Consider the following 19,745-nt stretch of genomic DNA (forward strand, 5'->3'; position numbering starts at 1 on the left):
AACAGTACTGAGCAGGAGGGGAGGTCGGCGTGCTCAGCCGCCCTGGCAGTTTGAGGAGGCTATGTGAAATCTGTGGGAGCTTTTTGGAGTTGTACACGTGTTGTTCTCCTTGGTTCTGAGGATAAATGAAACAGAACAGGCTGGTTTGGGAGTTGTTATTTTTGTTGGCTTTTTCTTAGTAAATCGTGTCGCCTTCTCTACTACTGTGATACGTGGAACAATGCAGGAGTGATTGGACTTCAAACTATTCGTGAGATCTAAACCGCGTAATGTGGTTTAATCTTTCTTCTGCATATATTTAATATAAGCTGTGATTTCATTCAAATGGTTGAGCTTTGTACTTGTACAGTATCATTATCTCTGGTTTTGGTAGATGGCTTTTTTTAATGCCTGTGGTTTCTGTTAGATCTGTTTCTGTGAGTTATTTGTCTTTACTCTGTGGCTTGAAGATATCTTCAGCACACATGAAAGGAATTCCTTTTGATTAGTTTTTGGTTGATGTGCTTCTTGCAACCATACTAAATTAAATGTGTTTCTTTTTTCCCCCACTACTTTTTCTGAAAATGAAGGAAGCAGGTAACAGGGACACTGGTTTCCATAGCTCACTTCTGCCGAGCATGAATTCATCCTGTGTTGAAGTTGGTCTCTGACATTAATTTTTACCCAAGTTTGCTAATTTTTACCAAGATGACCACGTGCCAACCTGTTCTGTGCAGGGTGCTGCAATAGTTTCCCTGGAATTTGGGAGAGCTGGGAGGTGCACAGGCAGGGAAGGAGAGAGGTACAAATTTAGGCTAAGTATGTTGGAATTGTTTGGAGCGGAAAGCTTAATTCTGCCATCTCTATGTAGTGATTACTTCAGGTCATAAATGCTGTTGGTAATTAGCTGCCCTCACCTGGCCCACTGCCATCAAGCAGTAGCTGTTCCCAGCTCATCCCAAAGAAGTTGATAGCAGAAGGCTGAGCCTCAATTGAGTTTCATGGTTGTATTGATAGATGGGCTTTTAAAATTTGGACAACATAAGAAAATAGCAATCATCCCTGATGCCTCCTTTTTTGAGGCTGCAGTTTCGGAGAGTCAGCTGTTCTCTGCTAAGAAAAAAAGGCCACTCTAAGATGTGGGACACTTGGGTTCTGCTAGAATATTTAAAAGAAGCGTGTTTATCTGAGTTGGTCCTTCCCCTCTGAGCCACGTGCCGAGGGGTCTCTGGACCTGCACAGAGCAAATGAGACTGAAATGCACTGCTGCTTGAGCAGAAAAGCCATCCGTTCTCCTGACATTCTGTTGACATAAGGGGCATTTGTGTAACAGTTAAAATGTGTGCTTATTCTTTTAAAATAAACTTTCTGTGCAGTGAGTTTGTGATGCGAAACTGCCTGCTTCATTATTTCTGTTTTTATTTTGGATGTAAAACAGCATCCAAAAATAGCATTAAGCTCTTAAAAAGTCCAGTCCTGAGTCCATGTCCTGAGGGAGGCAGGGAGATGTTCTGGGTGGGCTTGAGGGTTTGGCAGGGGAAAAACATTCTCTGAAGGAAGGTGCAGCTTCTACCCCTTGTGGAGCCCTGGGGAGAAGCCTGGAGCCTGAAGCTTTGCCTTGAATCACAGAATTGGTAAGCTTGGAAAAGGCCACAGCGATCATCTAGTCCAGCCATCAACCCATCACCACTGTAATGTAGCCACTTGGTTTGGCTGAACCCTGCTATTGGTGGGATGGAGAAGTTAATTAAAGAACAACCAAAAGCTGGAAGCTGTTGCTACAAATATTGATTTGTTGAGGGGTTTTTTGAGTTAGAAGCTAAAAGTTCCCTTTTCTCATTGCTCCAACAGTGTGCTGGGGAGGAGAAGCGGGTCGGTACGCGAACTGTGGTGGTTGGGCACCGGCCGGTTTCAGAGGCAGATGCCTACGTGGCACAGAAGTTCTGCGACAACAGGATTGTCTCCTCCAAGGTAAGCTCTCTGCTGGGCTGGATGAGAGCAAAGCACCTGCAAGCTGGGGTATTTCCTTGTGGTTTTTAGGCATTCCCTTTTTATGGATAGGGCAGGCCAGGTGTCCTACAGCATGTGAGATGACAGCTGTTTAGATTTGTGAAAGGTAGTGGGGGTTATTTTATAAATGGACATATACATATGATTCCCCTGCCTTTTGTTTGCATGGGTTTTTCTCTCTTCGAGCAGATCAAAAATAACCGTGCTTGCTTTATCCCTATGGATGAAAGGGGAAACATTCATACTGTATTAATATAGCTTTTGTTTGTTGTGGAAAACTGTGGTGACACCTGTCTACCTTCTGCTTAGCTTTTTCCATGACATTCATGAAGTTCTTTCAAGAGATTTGAAGCCAATTCAAGTGAAATATCAAACAAGTGGCATCTGATATTGTCAACACAGCTGGATGCATGTTGTGTTGCTTAGGAGCCGTGATGCTGAGCATACTGTTAAGCTTCTGCCATGCTCAAGCTGTACGGGCTTTCTTCCTCTCCTTTCTTTATTTATACAGCTTGGGTCTTGTTTGTACTTTATGACTTGTGCTGCATTTATACTGGGGCAAGTTTAAAGTCTAAATAATGTGTAGCATTCCCATTGACTTTCCCCTGATGTGCAAGAGGGGTCCTTCAGAGATCACCTTCCCATGCTTTAGTTCTCTCTGATAAATGGTTTGTTTTAGCACTAATTCTGTAGTTCTTCCCTGATTTATTTTTGAATATTGTGCCCTTTTTCTTTTTTTTCCATTTGCGTTTGCTCACATGGACTCTTCTTACGTGAGCAGTGTTTTCTTACTAAATGAACATTGGTCTTGAGACTTGGCTGCTTAATATTCATTGTTTATTCAAAGCAGACTGAAAGATTGGATGTTAGACCCATTATTTTCCGTGTTCTTAAATTCCACATTTTCTAAGCAAATAATTCAGCTCCATTCGTAAAATGATACCAAAGGGCAGCCTAATAATGGGTCTGCATGGGCAAGAAGTCTAAGCAGAACAGCAACTCCAGATTTTCTTTTAATTTGGAAAAAAAAATCTTTGTAGCATGCATTATCTTTTCATTAAGTTGTGTCTCCTGAAATGCCCACATAGATGCTGGTTTGTTGGAACCAATCTCATGGTGTTTATCTTTTTTTGCTCTCCACTGTTTCCAACCATGTGGTTTGGGTTACACTGACAAAACAGAAACAGTTGACTAACTTAAAAACCAACAAACAAAGAAGCCCCACCTGACTCCAAAACAATTTCAACTGTTTAATGAAGCAGTGGAGAAGGCCAGAGTTTGTGATGCAGTGCTGGAAGTGGAAGCTGGAACTCAACCACAGCTGCATTGTGCCCGTCGAGGGGGGTGGCAGCAGTGCTTCCTCTACCTCCTGCCATGGTTTGCCTCAACTTAAAGGAGAGAACTCGTGTCCTGTCACATGCAGATAACTCCCATTTGCAGCCCACAGTAAACCCTGTGTCTTGATCTCTTTGTGCTGGCACCTGGAAGCTGCAAGGTGCCCAACAGCCCATTCCTCTCTCCCCGCAGTACACAGTGTGGAACTTCCTCCCGAAAAACCTCTTTGAGCAGTTCAGGAGAATTGCCAACTTCTACTTCCTCATCATCTTCCTCGTGCAGGTAAGAGCCTTCACTGCCAAGCTGGGTGCTGGAGGTGTTTCTTTTTACATCCTGATGGTAAGCACAACTTGAGCACCAAGAATTGAGCTGAAATCTGCCTCTTGATGCTCGTAAATGCAGTTGTTTTCCTTAAAAGCTGTATTATAATTCTGGTAAGCCATTCAAGGCATAGTAACAATTACAGTTTGGGGGCCTGTCTGAGGCAGTATTCAAATGTCTGCTGAAATGATTTAAAACCATGTCAAGGTATGTATGGTTAATGCTGCAGAATTAAGATCTAGGATTGTGGGTTTGGTTTTTTTTTTTGTCATCTTTGTTTCTTTTGCTCTATAGCAACATGTATTTTCCCAGATAATGTGATGTTCATACATCTTAGTTACAGTGAGTTTCAAGGCAGCCAGGGGAGAGGGGCTGTATTCAGTGAAATTCAGGAAAAACATGGCAAGAGCTTTGGGAATACGATGTTCAGGATGCTGTGCTCCATGGACCGAAGAGCAGATTTTATACACGGGTGAACTTGTGCTCTGCTTTGTGGCTTCGCTAAGGGACAAGCTGAGCAAACCTGAATATTTGTTTTCTGTTCTGTCAACCAAAAAGAAAATTGGGCTGTCAGAATGCATTTCTGGGGAAGGAATGGGAAATATGAAAGACTCACCGCAGTGCATTTATTCACCTTTTACTCCCATACTCAAGCACGAGGTTTACCAGATACCTTATTGTAGGACTGGTATTGAGGCATCAAAGATCCTCCCCCAGCAAGCTCACAAGTAGCACTGTGAACAGCTTGCATTTAGATGGCATCTCTGGCATTTTGTTGGGTCAGGTCTCAAGGTATCACACTCCCCAAGTCTGCATGTTTAAGAGACCTCACATTTTTATCCTGACAGCAACGAGTTATGGTTTATGGCCATTTCAGCAGCTACTAGAGAAGCAGGGGATCCCAAGGTGGCGGCTGTGCACGGCTCCTGGCAGTGCTGCAGGAAGGCAGCTAACCCTGGCATCAGCTGTTTGCCATCGCTTGATTTTACTGGCGCCGCTCCCTCGTGTCACAGGGAATTTGTAACTTGGCTGGCACTGAAGTCGGGATGTCCTGGTGGAGATGGCCTTTTAGTGATGTGGTGTTGTGTTTGGTCTGCTGGCCCTCTGGACGCTAAGGACACAGCTTGCTCTTGATTCCAGTTGCAGGACTCACCGTAGTTTAGCTGCTTGCCTGTTTTAATCACAGATATATGTAGGTGAGAGAAAAGTCTTGCTCTTCCTGCTTGTTTTTGCTCTGTGAGCTATGATTGCCTCCAAAATATGGAAGCAACTGTCATGTTCTGTTGGAGGGGAAAACCCAAACGCAATGGAACAATAATCCCACAACACTAACACATTTGCTACCCCATAAAGTCCACAGGAGCCCATGGCACTCATCATTCTGGGTCTGCTGGATCTTAAAAAAAATAAAAAAAATTAAAAAAAAAAAAGCACTCACAACAATTCTAGTCACTTAAAATATCAATAGTTATAGTATGGTAAACGGATCTAGAGCTTCAGTGTTTATGTTTATCTTCAAATTACTGTAAATTGTTAGAGTTGTCCCCAGTGCTGCTTTAGGAGCACAACCTGGCAGTACTTGTTGCCAAGCTGCAAATTCAGCTCTTGGTTGAGAGAGAGGTAGGAAAAGTACACACATTAAACATAAGATGCTAATTAGTGCACTAACAGGGATACAGATAACTGTTTCATTGGCACTTCTGTTGCAATACCCAGGGGAAACTGAGTTTCCTGGAGGAAACAGAGTGCCCAGAATAAGCGTGGTCAAGGTGCATTTGTAGAGAGCGAGCTGGCAGCAAACAGCTTATTTAGGAGGTGCTAGGAATGAAAGATGTTCCTTACAATAGGTAAAGATGACTTCTGGATTGTGGTCTTCAGTCTTGTAAACAATGAATTTGGAAGTAACTGTTAAGTAACAGAAGGATTTTGTCACTTTTAAGTGGATCCAAATGAAGCTGTTGAAGTCCTAAAATATCTCAGAAATAGCTTCAGACGAGTTTGCCTTTGGTTTGGCACGCAGCTCCTACATCTCTCTGCTTCCCACCAAGGAGCAGCAGCAGTGTTGAGCCATGGCTCTGTGCGGAGTGCAGCAACAACCTCCAAATACATCACTGGGTTATTTCAGGGACTTAATTCAATACATGTGTTCATACCTCTATAACACAACATTTGTGTGGACGGAAATCATATTGTTTGTTTAAATACATGCAGCTGCATGTTGTCTAGTGCAGAAAACTCGCGTGGCCTAGCAGTGGGAGACTCAGGAAGCCCAGGGCAGATCTCCCTCAGCTCTCCCTTGCTCTGCCCACTTCCTGTGAGATAAAGTTAGGCTAACTGACCCATGCTTCAAGTGGCCATCTGGGTTTGCCATCCCCTATGTAAGGTGCCCACGACTGCCATTGTTCACTTGAGGTTCTCCAAAGTGGTTCCTGCAGCCTTCTGTTTGTAAGCTATGGCACTCATTAGGATGAGCCAGGGGCTGTGCACCTGAAGGACTTGCTGTGCTTACAGCAATTGCTCTCTGCTTATCTCATTCCCCTGACCTGGTGGCTGCATGCGCTTTGTGCTGAGTAAAATTGCAGTGTGCAGCATTTCAAAGAGTTACGTTTCCACATAGCCTGCTCCCAGTGCTGTGCTTAAGGCAGCCTGAAACAACAAACATACAGACGCTGTTGTTTGTGAGCATGCTAGGAGAATGCAAACAAACAGAGCACAACAAAGGCCCTTTGTGGGACACAAAGCCTTTCTGCCTGCTTTGCTTCTCTGTCCCTTTCCCTCAAAGCCCTCTGCATCTGCCTCCTGTTCTTTCTCCTCTCCAGGGATGCCAAGTAAACAGCCAAATTCCTTTACCCTGGTTTTGGGGTGTCCCTGGGGAAGCCCTGCAGTCTGCTCTGGTCGCTTTGGTCCCTGCACAGGGTTTGGACTGATGCTGGGAGTGGTGCTGCTGGGGGTCCCTAAGGCCTGCTGACTGCAGGCGTTGCTGCCTCTCAACTTTCTGTTTGCTGCTGCCCTCCTGCTGCTGAATTGATGCTGGCACTGAGCAGGCACGAGCACCTGCTTCTGGAGGCCCTCAGCTGGGAGCTGAAAGGCTTTGCGTTCTGTCCCTTGGGAGAGGGCACCTCTGTGATGAATTTCATCAGTGGGGAAGTGGTGCAGCTCTTCCTGTTCTGATGTGAATACATCCCAACGATGTACCTGTTCAGCTGTTCTTCCCCTTCAGGCCAAGTCATGATGCTGTCAAACAAACACTGTGGTTTCCCACAGCCCCAGGGTTTAATTAAAGTTGAAGAGGCTCTGCTGGGTTTTGTTCCCCAGGGGCTCGAGGCCCAGCAGGAGCGCTGCGCTCAGCTCGGGGGCTCCAACTACTGACCCTCATGTGATCTCTGTGCTGTGTTTAAATCATGCTCTGAACTCAGCATCGGAGCCCAAAGGCAAAATGTTCATTTCTGGTTTATTTAGACATTTGTATTCCATTTCACAATGTATTTCCTTAGTAAATAAGTCTGGTTTGTGTCACTTCTAGCATCTCGGTGTCAGTGGTTCAAGAGGACTGGTGCTGCCCTCCTGCTTGCAACTGCCCATGATTTGGGGTTTGGATATGCCCACTCTTCACTGCCAAAGAGGAGAAATGTTTTTTTCTGATTTTCAGTGAGAAATGAGGGTATCTTGCTCTTCACATATGGTTGCTGCTTCTGCCCCATCCTCCTTCCCTACCTTGGTTCTCTCCAAGTGTACCAAGCACCGTTCTGCACCGTGGCCAGAGTTCTTGCTTATTCTGCTGCTCGAAGCAGGTTGTCACCAGTCTGCTCTTACTGTCTGCAGGTGATAGTGGACACCCCAACCAGCCCGGTAACCAGCGGCCTTCCGCTCTTCTTCGTGATCACTGTCACAGCCATCAAACAGGTACCAGCAGTAATTGGGAGAAGATAGCATTCCTGTAGGCATGTTCTCGTGCTCTCTGGGATGTCTGGCAGAGTAAATAACCAACATGGGCTGGTAGAGTTTGGGAACCTCTTCTCAGAAGGTCTTTTCAAGAGACTGCATGCTGAATGTGGACATTGGTGTATCTTGTTTGGCAGTGTAAAACGTCCACCTCTGTATTGTTGAAAGCAAATTGTGCTGGTTAGCAGAGATAAGCACTGTGGCTGCCTCTCTAGGTCTGACTTTACTTGAGTTTTTCTTCTCTTTTTAGAAATGTTCTTGAACCCTTCGCAGGGTATAGAGATGCGCTCCAAATATAGCCAGTGCTCTGCTGCCTTGTTGGTAAATAGAAGGGACAGTTCAAACTCAGCTAGCCTTGAAAACATGTAGTCCTCTTTCCTCTTGTAGTGTTGAAAGACCTCTTTTCTCCTATCACATGCAAATGTGCCACTCTGAATTTCCTCCACAGAAGCTCTAAATAATAAGATAAGTTCCTTCTGCAGGGGCCAGAGAGGGAGAGCTAGAGTAAAATATGTATGAATGTTTTATTCTTTTAGTGAAGACCGAAGAGAAGAGACTTGTCCTGCGTTACCATAGGAAAGAGTCACAGGGTGCTAAGCATATTATTCGTATTATCAGCCTGTTCTTGCCAACACTGAGAATAATAGAAACATGTTACAGTAATTTAGCTGCTCGTTGCATGCACTGCATATAGATTATTTTTCATGTGTTATTTTAATCTGTTCTGAATCTGTCAAATATGCATATGAAGTTTTTAAAATAAATTGATTCAGTCTGAGCTACTCTAGTTGATGTTTAGTCAGGCATGAAGGAGTTCTGAGGACTGTTAAACTTACTTGTTTCTTTTTTTCCCCTCTCTCCTTCTTTCTCCCTCCCAGTGCATCCTATCTGATTAGTTTACTGCTCTATTATGGGTTTTGTTGCTTGTATTTGTGTGCCTAGGGGTACGAAGACTGGTTGAGACACAGAGCTGACAATGAAGTGAACAAGAGTAATGTCTTCATTATTGAAAATGCGAAGCAAGTGCAGAAAGAGAGCGAAAAAATCAAGGTAACCATTAACAGACAATTCAGACGTGGCTGTAACCAGATAGGACACTGGGGTCTCTGATACACACTGATGCCTGCAGCAGGGATGTACTGTGGTCTCCCCGAGCTGCACAAGGTTTCTCTGACTTTTGCGTGAGCTGCTCTGAGAGTCCTTCCCAGCTAATAAGTGAAGCTTCCTTTGTTTGACTGCTTTTGAGAAGCTGTCTTGCAAAAGCTGTGCCTGTGCTGACAAATGACAGATCTGTCAGTGTTCCGCATTTGTCTGGGACAGGCAGTCCTCTTCTATTTCCAACTCTCCCAAGGACACCAGGAAAGCACACCGGCTTTGACGTTAATTTATCACCCTGCACTTCAGATTAGTGCAGAGTCTCTGACTTCATCAAGATTCAGCAGAGAACTGAATAATAGTGGTGCTGCGTGGGCAGGCTGCCTTGGCACTGGGTGGGCTCTGATCCTGGGGCACCTGCATGGCAAGGGGCAGGCTGCTGGTGTTCTCAGCAGGCAGAGAGCTGATCCTCCAAGTAATCTTGACTTTTGATCTTGATCTTGAACACCCTGATTCCTCTTTTAGCCAAGGTGATTTCTTCTAGGCTTTGAGAGGAGCTAAATCTGTAAGCATCTAATAATATCAGAGAGGTTTTTTTTTTTTTATTGAAATGTCTCTCTTCTTGCAGGTTGGAGACATAGTAGAAGTGAAAGCAGATGAGACCTTCCCCTGTGACTTGATATTTTTGGCCTCAAGTAGCACTGATGGGACCTGTTACGTCACTACAGCGAGTCTGGATGGCGAGTCAAATTTCAAGGTGATGGGGATGGATGGGCAGCACGCAACTGAAGCTAGTGCTCGTGCAGAGTGTGTGTGTGTGTGATGATTAATTGGAGGATGCTCCTGCAGCACCCGTCCCCACGGCTATGGCTATATTTAACATCTCCTCCCTCCGTCTGTTCATCCAGTGAGTCAGCAGCCAAGTGCTCTGTGGATTGTTTATTTTCCTTTGTTTTCTTAAACAACCATTTCTGCTGGCACTGCCCCAAATTGATTCCATCGTTATCAGAATAAATGTCTATAGCTAAATAGTGTCAATAAATTATTGTAAGGCTTAGCTGCATTGTTGTCCACCCTAGGCATTGTGTACTGCTTTCCTGCTCCTATTGCGTGTGTTGAGATCTGACGCGTATAGGTAAAGCAGCAGCTACAGCTGCTTGAGTTTGTAGTCTCTTTTCGGTACCTGCCAGCACTTCTGTTATTTAATGGACATATTTTGGTGTGATTTGGGACTTTCTGAGGCACTGTGTTTTGTTTGATTGGGGGAATTTCTCACCAGTGAGCAGAAAACTCCGTCTCTTTTTCGGTTGGGTTTTTTGATTTTATTTTTTTTTAATTATTATTTGATTTTATTTGTGCTTTTCTTTTGTTGCTTTTTGTTTGTTTGCTTTCCTCTTCCCTGAATCAGAAGTGAAATTTGATATTAGTCTTGCTCAGGGTGAATCTCCTCTTTGGTGTGTTTCCTTTCATTATTTTCCTCCCTCTCTCCAAGAGAAAGAAATAATGAAATCACGTTGGTCACAAGACATGAGAATTTGTTCACAGCTGAATAGTTAGGCAGATATTAGCAACTGCAGTACTAAGAATGGAAGTTACTTTGAAATTTCATGATGCTTTCCAGCACACTGGGGAATAGCAGTGTTGATCTGACTGTATGGGATCTCCAGCTCGCCTCTTAATTAGTGGCTGTTAATTGGTGCTGATCATTTTGTGTGTGAGCTGACGCAGTGTTGATGTACTGAATGGTTATACTGGTGAGGAGGAGTACAACTTTGGAGTGGTGTCAGGCCAAAAGCAGATATCCATGTTAAATAGGCAACTGCTTGTTAGTGTCAGGTGTATTGTATGCAAGAGTTAAACTTTTCAGAGTCTTGGCTCTTAGAACCTGAGTTTCTAAGCAGAATGCTATATTTCTATATTAAGCACTGTATTTTTTCTCAGTTTGTGGATTCCTGTAGGTGAAGGGGAGCTGTCTCCTGTTTCTTGACAAAATTAAAGTGGAGACTGAGTTGGAAGGTGCAGGAGGGAATAGAAAAACAAGTGCTGTTTGGGGAAACAGCTAAGATTAGGAACCAGGGTGTGCAGCAGAGCTGGGGTGAGGGAAGCACATGCAGGTACTCACAAAACCTCCTCCACACGGGCAGCAGTTGCCTACCTGTTGGGTGTTTCTTTGGTGCCTGTTAGGTCATGGAAAACATGCCTAGGAACTGGAGCAGTTATAAAATGGATTGTGGCAGGGCTCTGTCTTTGCAGCATGAATCTTCAGCTGTATGTTATCTCAGAGAGCATGTGTTTTCTAAATAGGCCGAGGGACTGCGGATGTAAAGATTGTGGGAGTGATTAGGAGGCTGCTTTGAAGCATCATTCAGTAATTGCACAGTGTCCATGGAGACATGAGCAGTGGATGCAAAGCTTGGCACGGGGGCCCGATGTGATATTGGGCATTGTGTGAACAGTTCTGGGCTGCTTCACAGGAGCTGTGATTTATAGCAGAAATGTGTGTGCTTCCAGTACCAAAATCCAGGCAGATCACCAGCATTCAGGTGGGTGTTTGTAGCATCACGACTGTGTGCCTCGTGGGAGGAACTGCTACACTGTGCACAATGAGAGGAACACAAATGAGTCGAGGAGGCTCGTTAATAAATTTGTTGATGAAGACGGATTAAGGCAGCCTGTCGCACAGCCTGCAGTGCTTCAGATGCTCCGGCAGCTCCTATAAATAAATAGTGTTTGCAGGCAGTGCACAGATCCTCGTGCAGTTCCTAGCTAATTGTGAGCAATGGAGCTTCACAGCACCTAAAAATAGCTTTGGGGCTGCCAGCGCTCAGCCTGCTCCCAGGCTGGGGCTGCCCTCTCCTTATCCAGGAGCATCCCAGGGGCACGCTGGGGAGCAGTGGGTACTGGGCGAGGAGGGACCCTCCTGAGCTGTTCCCAGGGCTGCCACTGAGCTGATTCTATTGTGTTTCTCCTCCCAGACTCACTACGCAGTGCGGGACACCACCGTGCTCTGCACGGATGAAGCCATAGACTCCCTCACAGCCACGATCGAGTGTGAGCAGCCACAGCCAGACCTCTACAAGTGAGTGTGGGCATCATCACTGCTCCAGTGAGCTGCCTGTCCTGCAAAGCCTCAGCCTGATCAGCAGAAATAAGTCATAGTTCACTAAATCGAGTGGCGTACCTTCCAAGTGAAATGTGTTGGCTGAACTGCTTCTAGGATTAGACTTGGTTGTTAAACTCTTGGAGAGGGAGGTTTGCTGCCGTGTGTTTTACTCCTTCATTCAAGTAGGCTGGGAGTGGCAGCCAGAGGCACCTGGGCTGGGTGGGCTGTGCGTTGGCCCTTCCAAAGCCTTCATCTCTCAGGTGCACGAATTCCCATGTTTGTTCCCATCTCCTGATGATGCCCCTTGAGTGCATTTGTATTACTCATTTATAATATTTGTGTGTTTGTAATACAGGATTCTCATGTATTTTTTAATTACAGATTTGTTGGAAGGATCATCATGTACAGAAGCAACCAAGAGCCTGTAGCCAGGTTAGTCTTGCAGCTCTCACTGCCCCCCTCAAAGATGCTGGGCATCTGAATAGACATCTACATCACATTTCTGGGATCTGGATCCCAGTGCTCCTGCATGCAGGGCCACCACACGTGTGCATGTGGACTGGGGCATTTCCAGTCTCCTTCACTGGTTGTCCTGAGCCCTGTTAGCTGAAGAAAGGGAAGCAGCTGAGGGTCACGGGTAGGACATTCAAAGAGGAATAAAATTACATCTTGTATGGTGGTGCTGCTGACTGACTGTGCTGAAGGCATTTTCAATGCTTTTAAAACAGTTTTTACATAAGTACCAGGACTTGCTAGATCTGAACATTTGGCTCTTATCCTTCCAAAACTTCACTGAGAATCCACCATTAAATTTGGAACTATGAGCGCTGAGGATAACTTGCATGAAATGGAAATAAAAGCATGTAAAAGGAAAAACAGGCGAAGTCATGCGGCGTCCAATTGAAAGCTTAAATAAAGTGATCAACTCCTGAAAATCATCAGTTTAACTTTATAATTCATCCCTAGGATTTAAACTGTAAAGAACTTTGAGTGACATTCTATTATAACCTTTTATTTTTAGGTCTTTGGGTCCTGAAAACTTGTTGCTGAAAGGTGCTACCCTCAAAAATACCAAGAAGATTTATGGTGAACAGTTCTTAAAAATTATGATTATGTAAATAGATCAGATGAGCAACTACATTTGTCATTATTTATCATGAAATCTAGGGAGGAAAAGTACTTATCTGCAGGGCTCTGCAGTTGTTTTTGTACTCCAGCAGAGCTATGTTGAGTGCAAAGTTTGGGGGTGAAATGCAGAGGTGCTGCTTATTAACTGCAGGTTAATAGTTTAAGGTTAATAGGTGCAGTGTTAATGCACCTAAGCAGGTTAATAGGTGCAGTGTTAATGCACCTAAGCAAGCTGTTCTTTGTGTCTGGGTTACAGAAGCAGGAAGCTGTTTGCAGCTCCTCTGTTAAATGCTTGTGCCAGAGTCACAGGTCTAGACACCGGTAATTTAGGATGAAGGCTGTTAGAGAAGACTGATCTTTTTTCTAATTGTGCACAATCCTTCAGCTGCTGGTCAGTGCTCAGGGACACGTGTAACTAAGGTTACTTAGCAGGCACTGAGCTTTCTGCAGCCCCTGGGTAATGCCAATTTCTAGAACTGGGAATCAAGTTCCATGTAAACACTGATGCCCTTGATGGCTCGGTGAAAGCTGGGTCCCTTATGGGTTGTGAGTCCCTGATGAGTTCTGCTTTAATCCTATGCAGGAGTGGCAGTCTACACTGGAATGGAAACAAAAATGGCTTTGAACTACCAAGGGAAATCTCAGAAACGCTCTGCTGTGGAAAAGTGAGTACAGCAGGCGAAAACTGGTAAAAGCTGTGGCTTTCTTCACGAGTGATTTGCACAGACATAATCCCCTAATCTGCCGCCTGTTGTTTCAGATGCTTTCTGATTTTCTGTGCAATCTGGGTATTTGATTAAGCAAATCTTTCAAGTAGCTGCATCATTTAGTAGCTTTTTTCTTAAAATAAAAAAAGGTAGGAAATATTAACTTATACGAACTGACCCTGAATATTAGCACTGTCCAAAGCACTTGCTCTGTAGTTCTTACTTCTGAAAAGTAAGGAAGGCTTGTTCCTGCTTATTTGCGTGATTTTCCTATGTGGAAGTAGTTGCGAGAATTTTAAAAATAAACCTATTTTTCAGATCTATCAACGCTTTCTTGATAGTGTACTTATGCATCCTATTGAGCAAAGCTACTGTGTGCACGACTCTGAAATATGTCTGGCAGAGTAATCCATTTAACGATGAGCCTTGGTACAATGAAAAGACTAAAAAAGAGAGAGAGACATTCAAGGTAAATGGATTTGTATTTCAGCACCTCCTCCAGCTGTATTTATTCTGACAGTTATATTTAATCTGATCACGTCTGCTGCCAGTCCTGTGATGCCTGCTTGCTCTTCGGAAGCGCTGTCACTTGCTGCAGTCTCTCCTGTTTGTGTTTGTCTCCTGCCTTGATTACTACCTGCTTCTCTTGCTTGTGTGCAGTGAAGCTCTTAGCAAGGCTTGCACTAACCCCCCTCGCACGCTGCCATCTCCATCAACCTGGGGGCAGGCGGATGCATGCAGGCTACTGACAGCAGGAGGATAACATCGTTTCCACCGCACAGAGATATTACATAAATGCAGCAGCTGATTTAACCTGGATCCTTATCTGAACTTGAGCTATCTTTCAGCTTCGAGTAGATAAGCTTAAATTGAGGCCATGTCAGCCAGGTTCTTAAACTTGCCGAGACGCATGCAGCCAAGCCTGAAAGAGTGAATGCAAGTGGGTGGGAATCAGCTGATGTAGTTGATGGTTGAGTAGGACTTCAGGGATGTCACAGAATCAGTGCTTGAGTGTTCTCAAGCCACTTGCTGCAGATACCTGAGATGAGAATCAGCTTGTAGCAGTATATTCTGAAAATGAATGTATGTACCTGGATAAAACGTAGATTTGATCACTTGGAAACAGCTCTGTGTGCTCTTCTGTTATACTCTCATATATCTGCAAATGGCAAGGAGATTTTCTACATCAGAGGAAAGTGCAGTCTTAACTGCATTCAGTTATTTTCAGAGGGCTTTTTTCTGTTTAACATTTAAAGAAACGCTGTCTCCCTGAGTTATGCCTGACAAGCACAGACTGCATCTTCCTCTTGTCTTTCCATTGCAGGTGTTGCGGATGTTCACAGACTTCTTGTCCTTTATGGTCCTCTTCAATTTTATTATCCCAGTTTCCATGTATGTTACAGTAGAGATGCAGAAGTTCTTGGGCTCCTTCTTCATCTCTTGGGACAAAGAGATGTACGATGAAGAAATAAAAGAGGGAGCGTTGGTGAACACCTCAGACCTGAACGAGGAGCTCGGACAGGTCAGAACAGACTCTGTTTGCATCTGCTTTGAGAGACATCCCCTTGTTGGCAGGGGAGAGGAGGCAGGAGGAGAGGCAGAAGATTCTGCTGTAACCAGCAGCACGCACACTGTTACTGTCCCCTCCTGCTCTGGTGGTTGGTGCTTCTGGTGGTGGTTTCTGCGCAGCTGTATGTTTCAGAGCTCTTGATAGCTGTGAAAAGCAACTCATGGGCCACTGGTGCTGGAGTAACGTTCTCCCTGATAACAAGCCTTGGTACGGCAGCCCCTGCTGTCCCAGCACTACAAGGCTTTGGCCGGACTGGTGGCGCTTTCCATTTCATGTGATTCCGCTCGCGGCACGAAGTGGGTGAGGTTATAAATAGTGTATGAAGGAGGAGGAACTGGGTCATGCCAGTTGTTTCCATACTGGGGAATATCAGGCACAGCACTTAGTGTGTCAGGATGGTTTGCTTTCACCGCTTCAATTAAAAATTAAAAATTCTCTGCCTCTTCAAGGATTAGCAAACATGCCTACCCAGTCATCTCTCTGGGCACGCAGTGCATGTGCAGCCATGCTGCTGCTGGCTTTGCTGGAGCAGTTATAGCTTCTCTTTCTGAGTGTGGGATATGTATAGTGCCTCCTGCTTCTTATTTTAAAATTACTACCAGTTTGGAGTAGCAATTGCACGTGTACATAATATAGCACCGAGGAGGAAATCCCACAGGGGAGGCAACAGACCTTCAGCAGCAGCTGTATGAGCACTGGGAGCCGGAGCAAAGCAGACAAGAAGTAGAATGAAGGAGAACAAAGGGCCTTGAAGGAAGTTTTAGAAGTCTTTGGGAGCTGCCTCCTGACAGCTGTGCAACGGATGGAAAGATGAAGGATGAGGGAAGTGGTAAGATGCCCAATGGTGCCCACACAAGGCACCTGCACGTTTCTGAGGGCCAGGTTAGGAAAGCAGCAAAGGGCTGGCACAGATGTACCAAAATGCCCCAGCCTTGCAGTTTTTGGAGGGCTGCTTCCACACGTGGCCTTGCTGCAATGATGGTTGCAGCAGTGCAGTGAGGTGGGTGTCTGTTCTTGTCTGCTCTCTTCTAGGTGGAGTTTGTCTTCACTGACAAAACGGGGACACTGACAGAGAACAGCATGGAGTTCATTGAGTGCTGTATAGATGGGCACAAGTACAAGGACTGCATTTCGGAGGTTGATGGCTATTCTCAGACTGACGGACCCCTAAAATGCTATGGCAAAGCAGAAAAGGTGAGAAATCTGTGTCTCGATGTGTTTTGTTGGTGGCTCCAGGCTAGGGGTCAGTACATGATCTATTACTGCTGAAGTGTTGTGGGGAGGGCACTGGATTTTTTGTGTTTTGAAATACATACACACAGCAGGGGTCACCAGCTGCTCAGAGGGGATGGCATGCATGGCACAGAGCTGGTCATGGGCCTTTTCTCCATGCCTAGAGCCGAGAGGAGCTGTTCCTGCGAGCCCTCTGCCTGTGCCACACCGTTCGGATCAAACAAGCAGACCAGGTGGACGGGCTGATAGGACATCCAGAGTGCAAAAACACCTACATCTCCTCTTCCCCAGATGAAATCGCTTTGGTGAAAGGCGCTGAAAAGTAAGAATCTGATGGTGATGCGTTTTGTTTCTTGTAAATCTGCTGGAAACACAGGGGACCACGTGTGGAGCCTCCTGGCACTCTTGCAATTCTGATGTCCAGCTCCCCATGTCATATGAGAGTGATAACAGCATGTCAAAGCTGGCTCTGCAAGCAGCTGCCCAAGACTTCTAGCTCGGGCTTGGTAACTTCTTACCTCTCCTCAGCAAAACAGGTCTTGAAATGAGAACTCTGTTAATGTGTAACACACGCCAATGGGTGCTCTCAATATTGTTCTGTCCTCTTGTTTATTGACAGGTATGGTTTCACTTTTCTAGGACTCGAAAATGATTTCATGAAAATCCGAAACCAAAAGAATGAAACTGAAATGTAAGTGCCACAGGGCCTGCTAGGAATATTGCTGCTAGGGGCTGAATGGACTCTGTTCAGCGTTGTCTCACACGTGGGCTAATTAAGATCGATCAATGTGGTAAACGAGGCAAGGTCAAAACTTCTCAGCAAAGGCTGTCAGACCAGTTACCGACCTGCACAGCCCCTGCTCCTTTGTGCAGTGAGCAGGCTGAAGGGCTTGCTTGCATGGGGCTGCTGTCAGTCCTGGGGAAGCCTTCAGGTCCCTTGAGTGTGTCCTGTCCTTGCAGTCTCCTTCCTTTCCCAGAGCCTTATGGGTAGCAGCTGTACCTTCAAGCAGGGCACAACCTAAGCAGTGTGATATGGCTCCCATTGCCCCTCCCAGATGGAAAATGATTTGGTTTTACCCTGTGCTCACAGCTCCTGTGACATCCACGTGCATGCAAAAAGCTGGGAGTGAATTGCCTAACTCCAGTACTCCCCTACTGTTTGCCCCCCAAGCAAGTTTCACTTCTCTGGATAGTCAGTGTGGAGCTGTCCTGAAGAGCTATTTTCCTTGCACTCAGCCTAAGCTCAGTTTTTCTCCTTTTTAAAGGTATCAGCTTCTCCATACGCTGAACTTTGACCCTGTCCGTCGCCGTATGAGTGTCATTGTGAGAACCACCTCAGGTACAGCTAACTGCACAAATATGAACACACCTTCTTTGTTCTTACCGTGAGTGTATGTAATGTCATGAGCTGCAACCCAGAGAACTGAGGCTGCTGGGTTTTCTGAGCTGTCTAGATACATTAACACGTTTTGTCCGGCCTTTTGCAGAAAGCTTGCTCAGGGACAGGTAGTGACGCTCAGTAGTCCAGCCCAATATCAAAGAATCTTTTGTCTAGGTGTCAGACCACTTTTGGGTTGCTTCTAGAAGTTCCTCCTTTCGTTCTGCCATACTTTTCCCTCTGTATCTTTTGCTGGTGTTGACGCCAACGTCCATTAAGCCTTTCTATGGCTTTTGGATGCTATAAAGTATTTGTAACTTTGCTTTTAGGAAAGCTGCTTCTCTTCTGTAAAGGAGCAGACTCCTCTGTTTTTCCAAGAGTGCAGCAAGAGGAAATCCAACAAACTAAAGTCCACGTGGACCGCAATGCTATGGTGAGCACGCAGTGGGGATATGGCTGGCTCTGTGCTCAGGAAAGTTGTATGCCAAAAATAGGATGTGACCTCGCTTTGGAGGGAACTACTGAAAATCCAAGTGTCACTCCTTATTGTTTTGAAGCCTGGTTTCTTTCCTTTTTTGTTTCTTTGACTTCCATGTTTATTTGACTTTTGATATACTTATATGGGTTTGATTGCAGTTGTGTCCCAGCATCTCCCGAGCAAGTTAAAAATAGCACTAACAAAAGCATAGTGTTTGCTCTGGTGGGAGGAATCTGTGTCAGTTGTGATGTGCATGAGAAGGTGCAAGAGAAGCCTGTCCTGGGAGGCCAATCTGGCAGTGGTGGTGGTGTGGTGAGATGCCTTTTGCTTGGCTCTAAGTGTGGGGCACTCAGTTGTCCCAGCTGGGTGTAGGATCTCCACTCTGGCCCTGCCCTTGGCTTCTGTCTGCTGTGCTACATGCATGCGTGTGTGCTCTGATGTGAAGAAGTTCCTGTGTGAACACAGATGTTGTCTTCTGACTTAAGCCAACTGTTGTTATGGTCAGGTTCAGTACTGACAAATTGCTGACAGGAGAAGTGCTGATCCTAATGTGGGGAGCTGCACAAAACAGGCTTTAAGGGCAGCTGTCTGCTTCTTTTTCCACCGCTACAAGGATGGCTACCGAACACTTTGTGTGGCATTCAAGGAACTAACTCAGAAGGAGTATGACAGGATTGACCGGCAGCTTAATGAAGCAAAGATGGCTCTGCAGGACAGGGAAGAAAAGATGGCACAGGTTTTTGAAGACACAGAAGCAGACATGCACTTGATTGGGGCGACTGCTGTAGAAGACAGGTAAACAGACACCAGCACACAGATCAAGCACGTTGGTACCCCTGGTTTCTCCACAACCTTGTGTTGTGGTGGCCCCTTGCTTTCTTGGCGTGAGCCGTGGTGAGATTCCTTTTCAGCCTGGGTTGGCATTCCCTTGGTTAGGGGACAGCCTGGGAGCAGTGGGAGAAAACTTGGAGCCTCCCTGTGAGAGCTGAGCAGCAGGGCAGAGGCTGGGAGCATCCAGGGCAATTACTCTGTGATACAACCCATTACTTAGTGCCTAGCTACGTAAAAATCAGCTACTGTAAGAAGTAGGATTTATTAGTGAAACCACAGAAGTACTCACACTTCTACAAAATGAATGAATGCATGCAGCATCAATTTACATATCAAAACAAATTCAGTTTTGTGTGCTGTTACAGTAAGTGCATGTGTAAATTAACCTCTTATTCTTGGCTCTTGGGTCTTGTAGTATAATGCAGTGATTTTTGTCTGCATGTAAAAAAGTGGGATTGCTGAGCTCTAATCCTTATTCCTGTGGCAGTAGTCTCTTCAGCGTGGGGACAATCAATTAACTTTTCTCTAGCTTACATTCCCTACCTGCAAAATAAGGATGCCTCGGGGCTTTGTGGATTAAGAGGCAGTGTTGGCTAAGCCTCTTTACACCCATGGAGTGCTGTATCTCAGAAACA

The 19,745-nt window shown here is 45.4% G+C and overlaps 1 protein-coding gene across 1 annotated transcript in view; it reads left to right on the plus strand.

Annotated features, from left to right (window-relative positions):
* Window positions 1-19,745, plus strand: part of ATP11C (ATPase phospholipid transporting 11C (ATP11C blood group)) — a gene marked incomplete at both ends in the record, with an annotated part of 47,927 nt that overhangs the window by 13,089 nt on the left and 15,093 nt on the right. Inside the window, 17 exons of the mRNA XM_079542011.1 lie at window positions 1,831-1,950; window positions 3,517-3,606; window positions 7,468-7,548; window positions 8,530-8,637; window positions 9,311-9,439; window positions 11,658-11,761; window positions 12,167-12,217; window positions 12,807-12,871; window positions 13,497-13,578; window positions 13,939-14,089; window positions 14,945-15,142; window positions 16,223-16,384; window positions 16,588-16,745; window positions 17,043-17,114; window positions 17,689-17,762; window positions 18,131-18,234; window positions 18,893-19,074. Coding sequence (XP_079398137.1) covers window positions 1,831-1,950; window positions 3,517-3,606; window positions 7,468-7,548; window positions 8,530-8,637; window positions 9,311-9,439; window positions 11,658-11,761; window positions 12,167-12,217; window positions 12,807-12,871; window positions 13,497-13,578; window positions 13,939-14,089; window positions 14,945-15,142; window positions 16,223-16,384; window positions 16,588-16,745; window positions 17,043-17,114; window positions 17,689-17,762; window positions 18,131-18,234; window positions 18,893-19,074 — 1,931 coding nt within the window. The remainder of the gene's footprint in view (window positions 1-1,830; window positions 1,951-3,516; window positions 3,607-7,467; window positions 7,549-8,529; window positions 8,638-9,310; window positions 9,440-11,657; window positions 11,762-12,166; window positions 12,218-12,806; window positions 12,872-13,496; window positions 13,579-13,938; window positions 14,090-14,944; window positions 15,143-16,222; window positions 16,385-16,587; window positions 16,746-17,042; window positions 17,115-17,688; window positions 17,763-18,130; window positions 18,235-18,892; window positions 19,075-19,745) is intronic.

Source organism: Tetrao urogallus, assembly GCF_951394365.1.
Source record: "Tetrao urogallus genome assembly, chromosome: 13".
NCBI lineage: Eukaryota > Metazoa > Chordata > Aves > Galliformes > Phasianidae > Tetrao > Tetrao urogallus.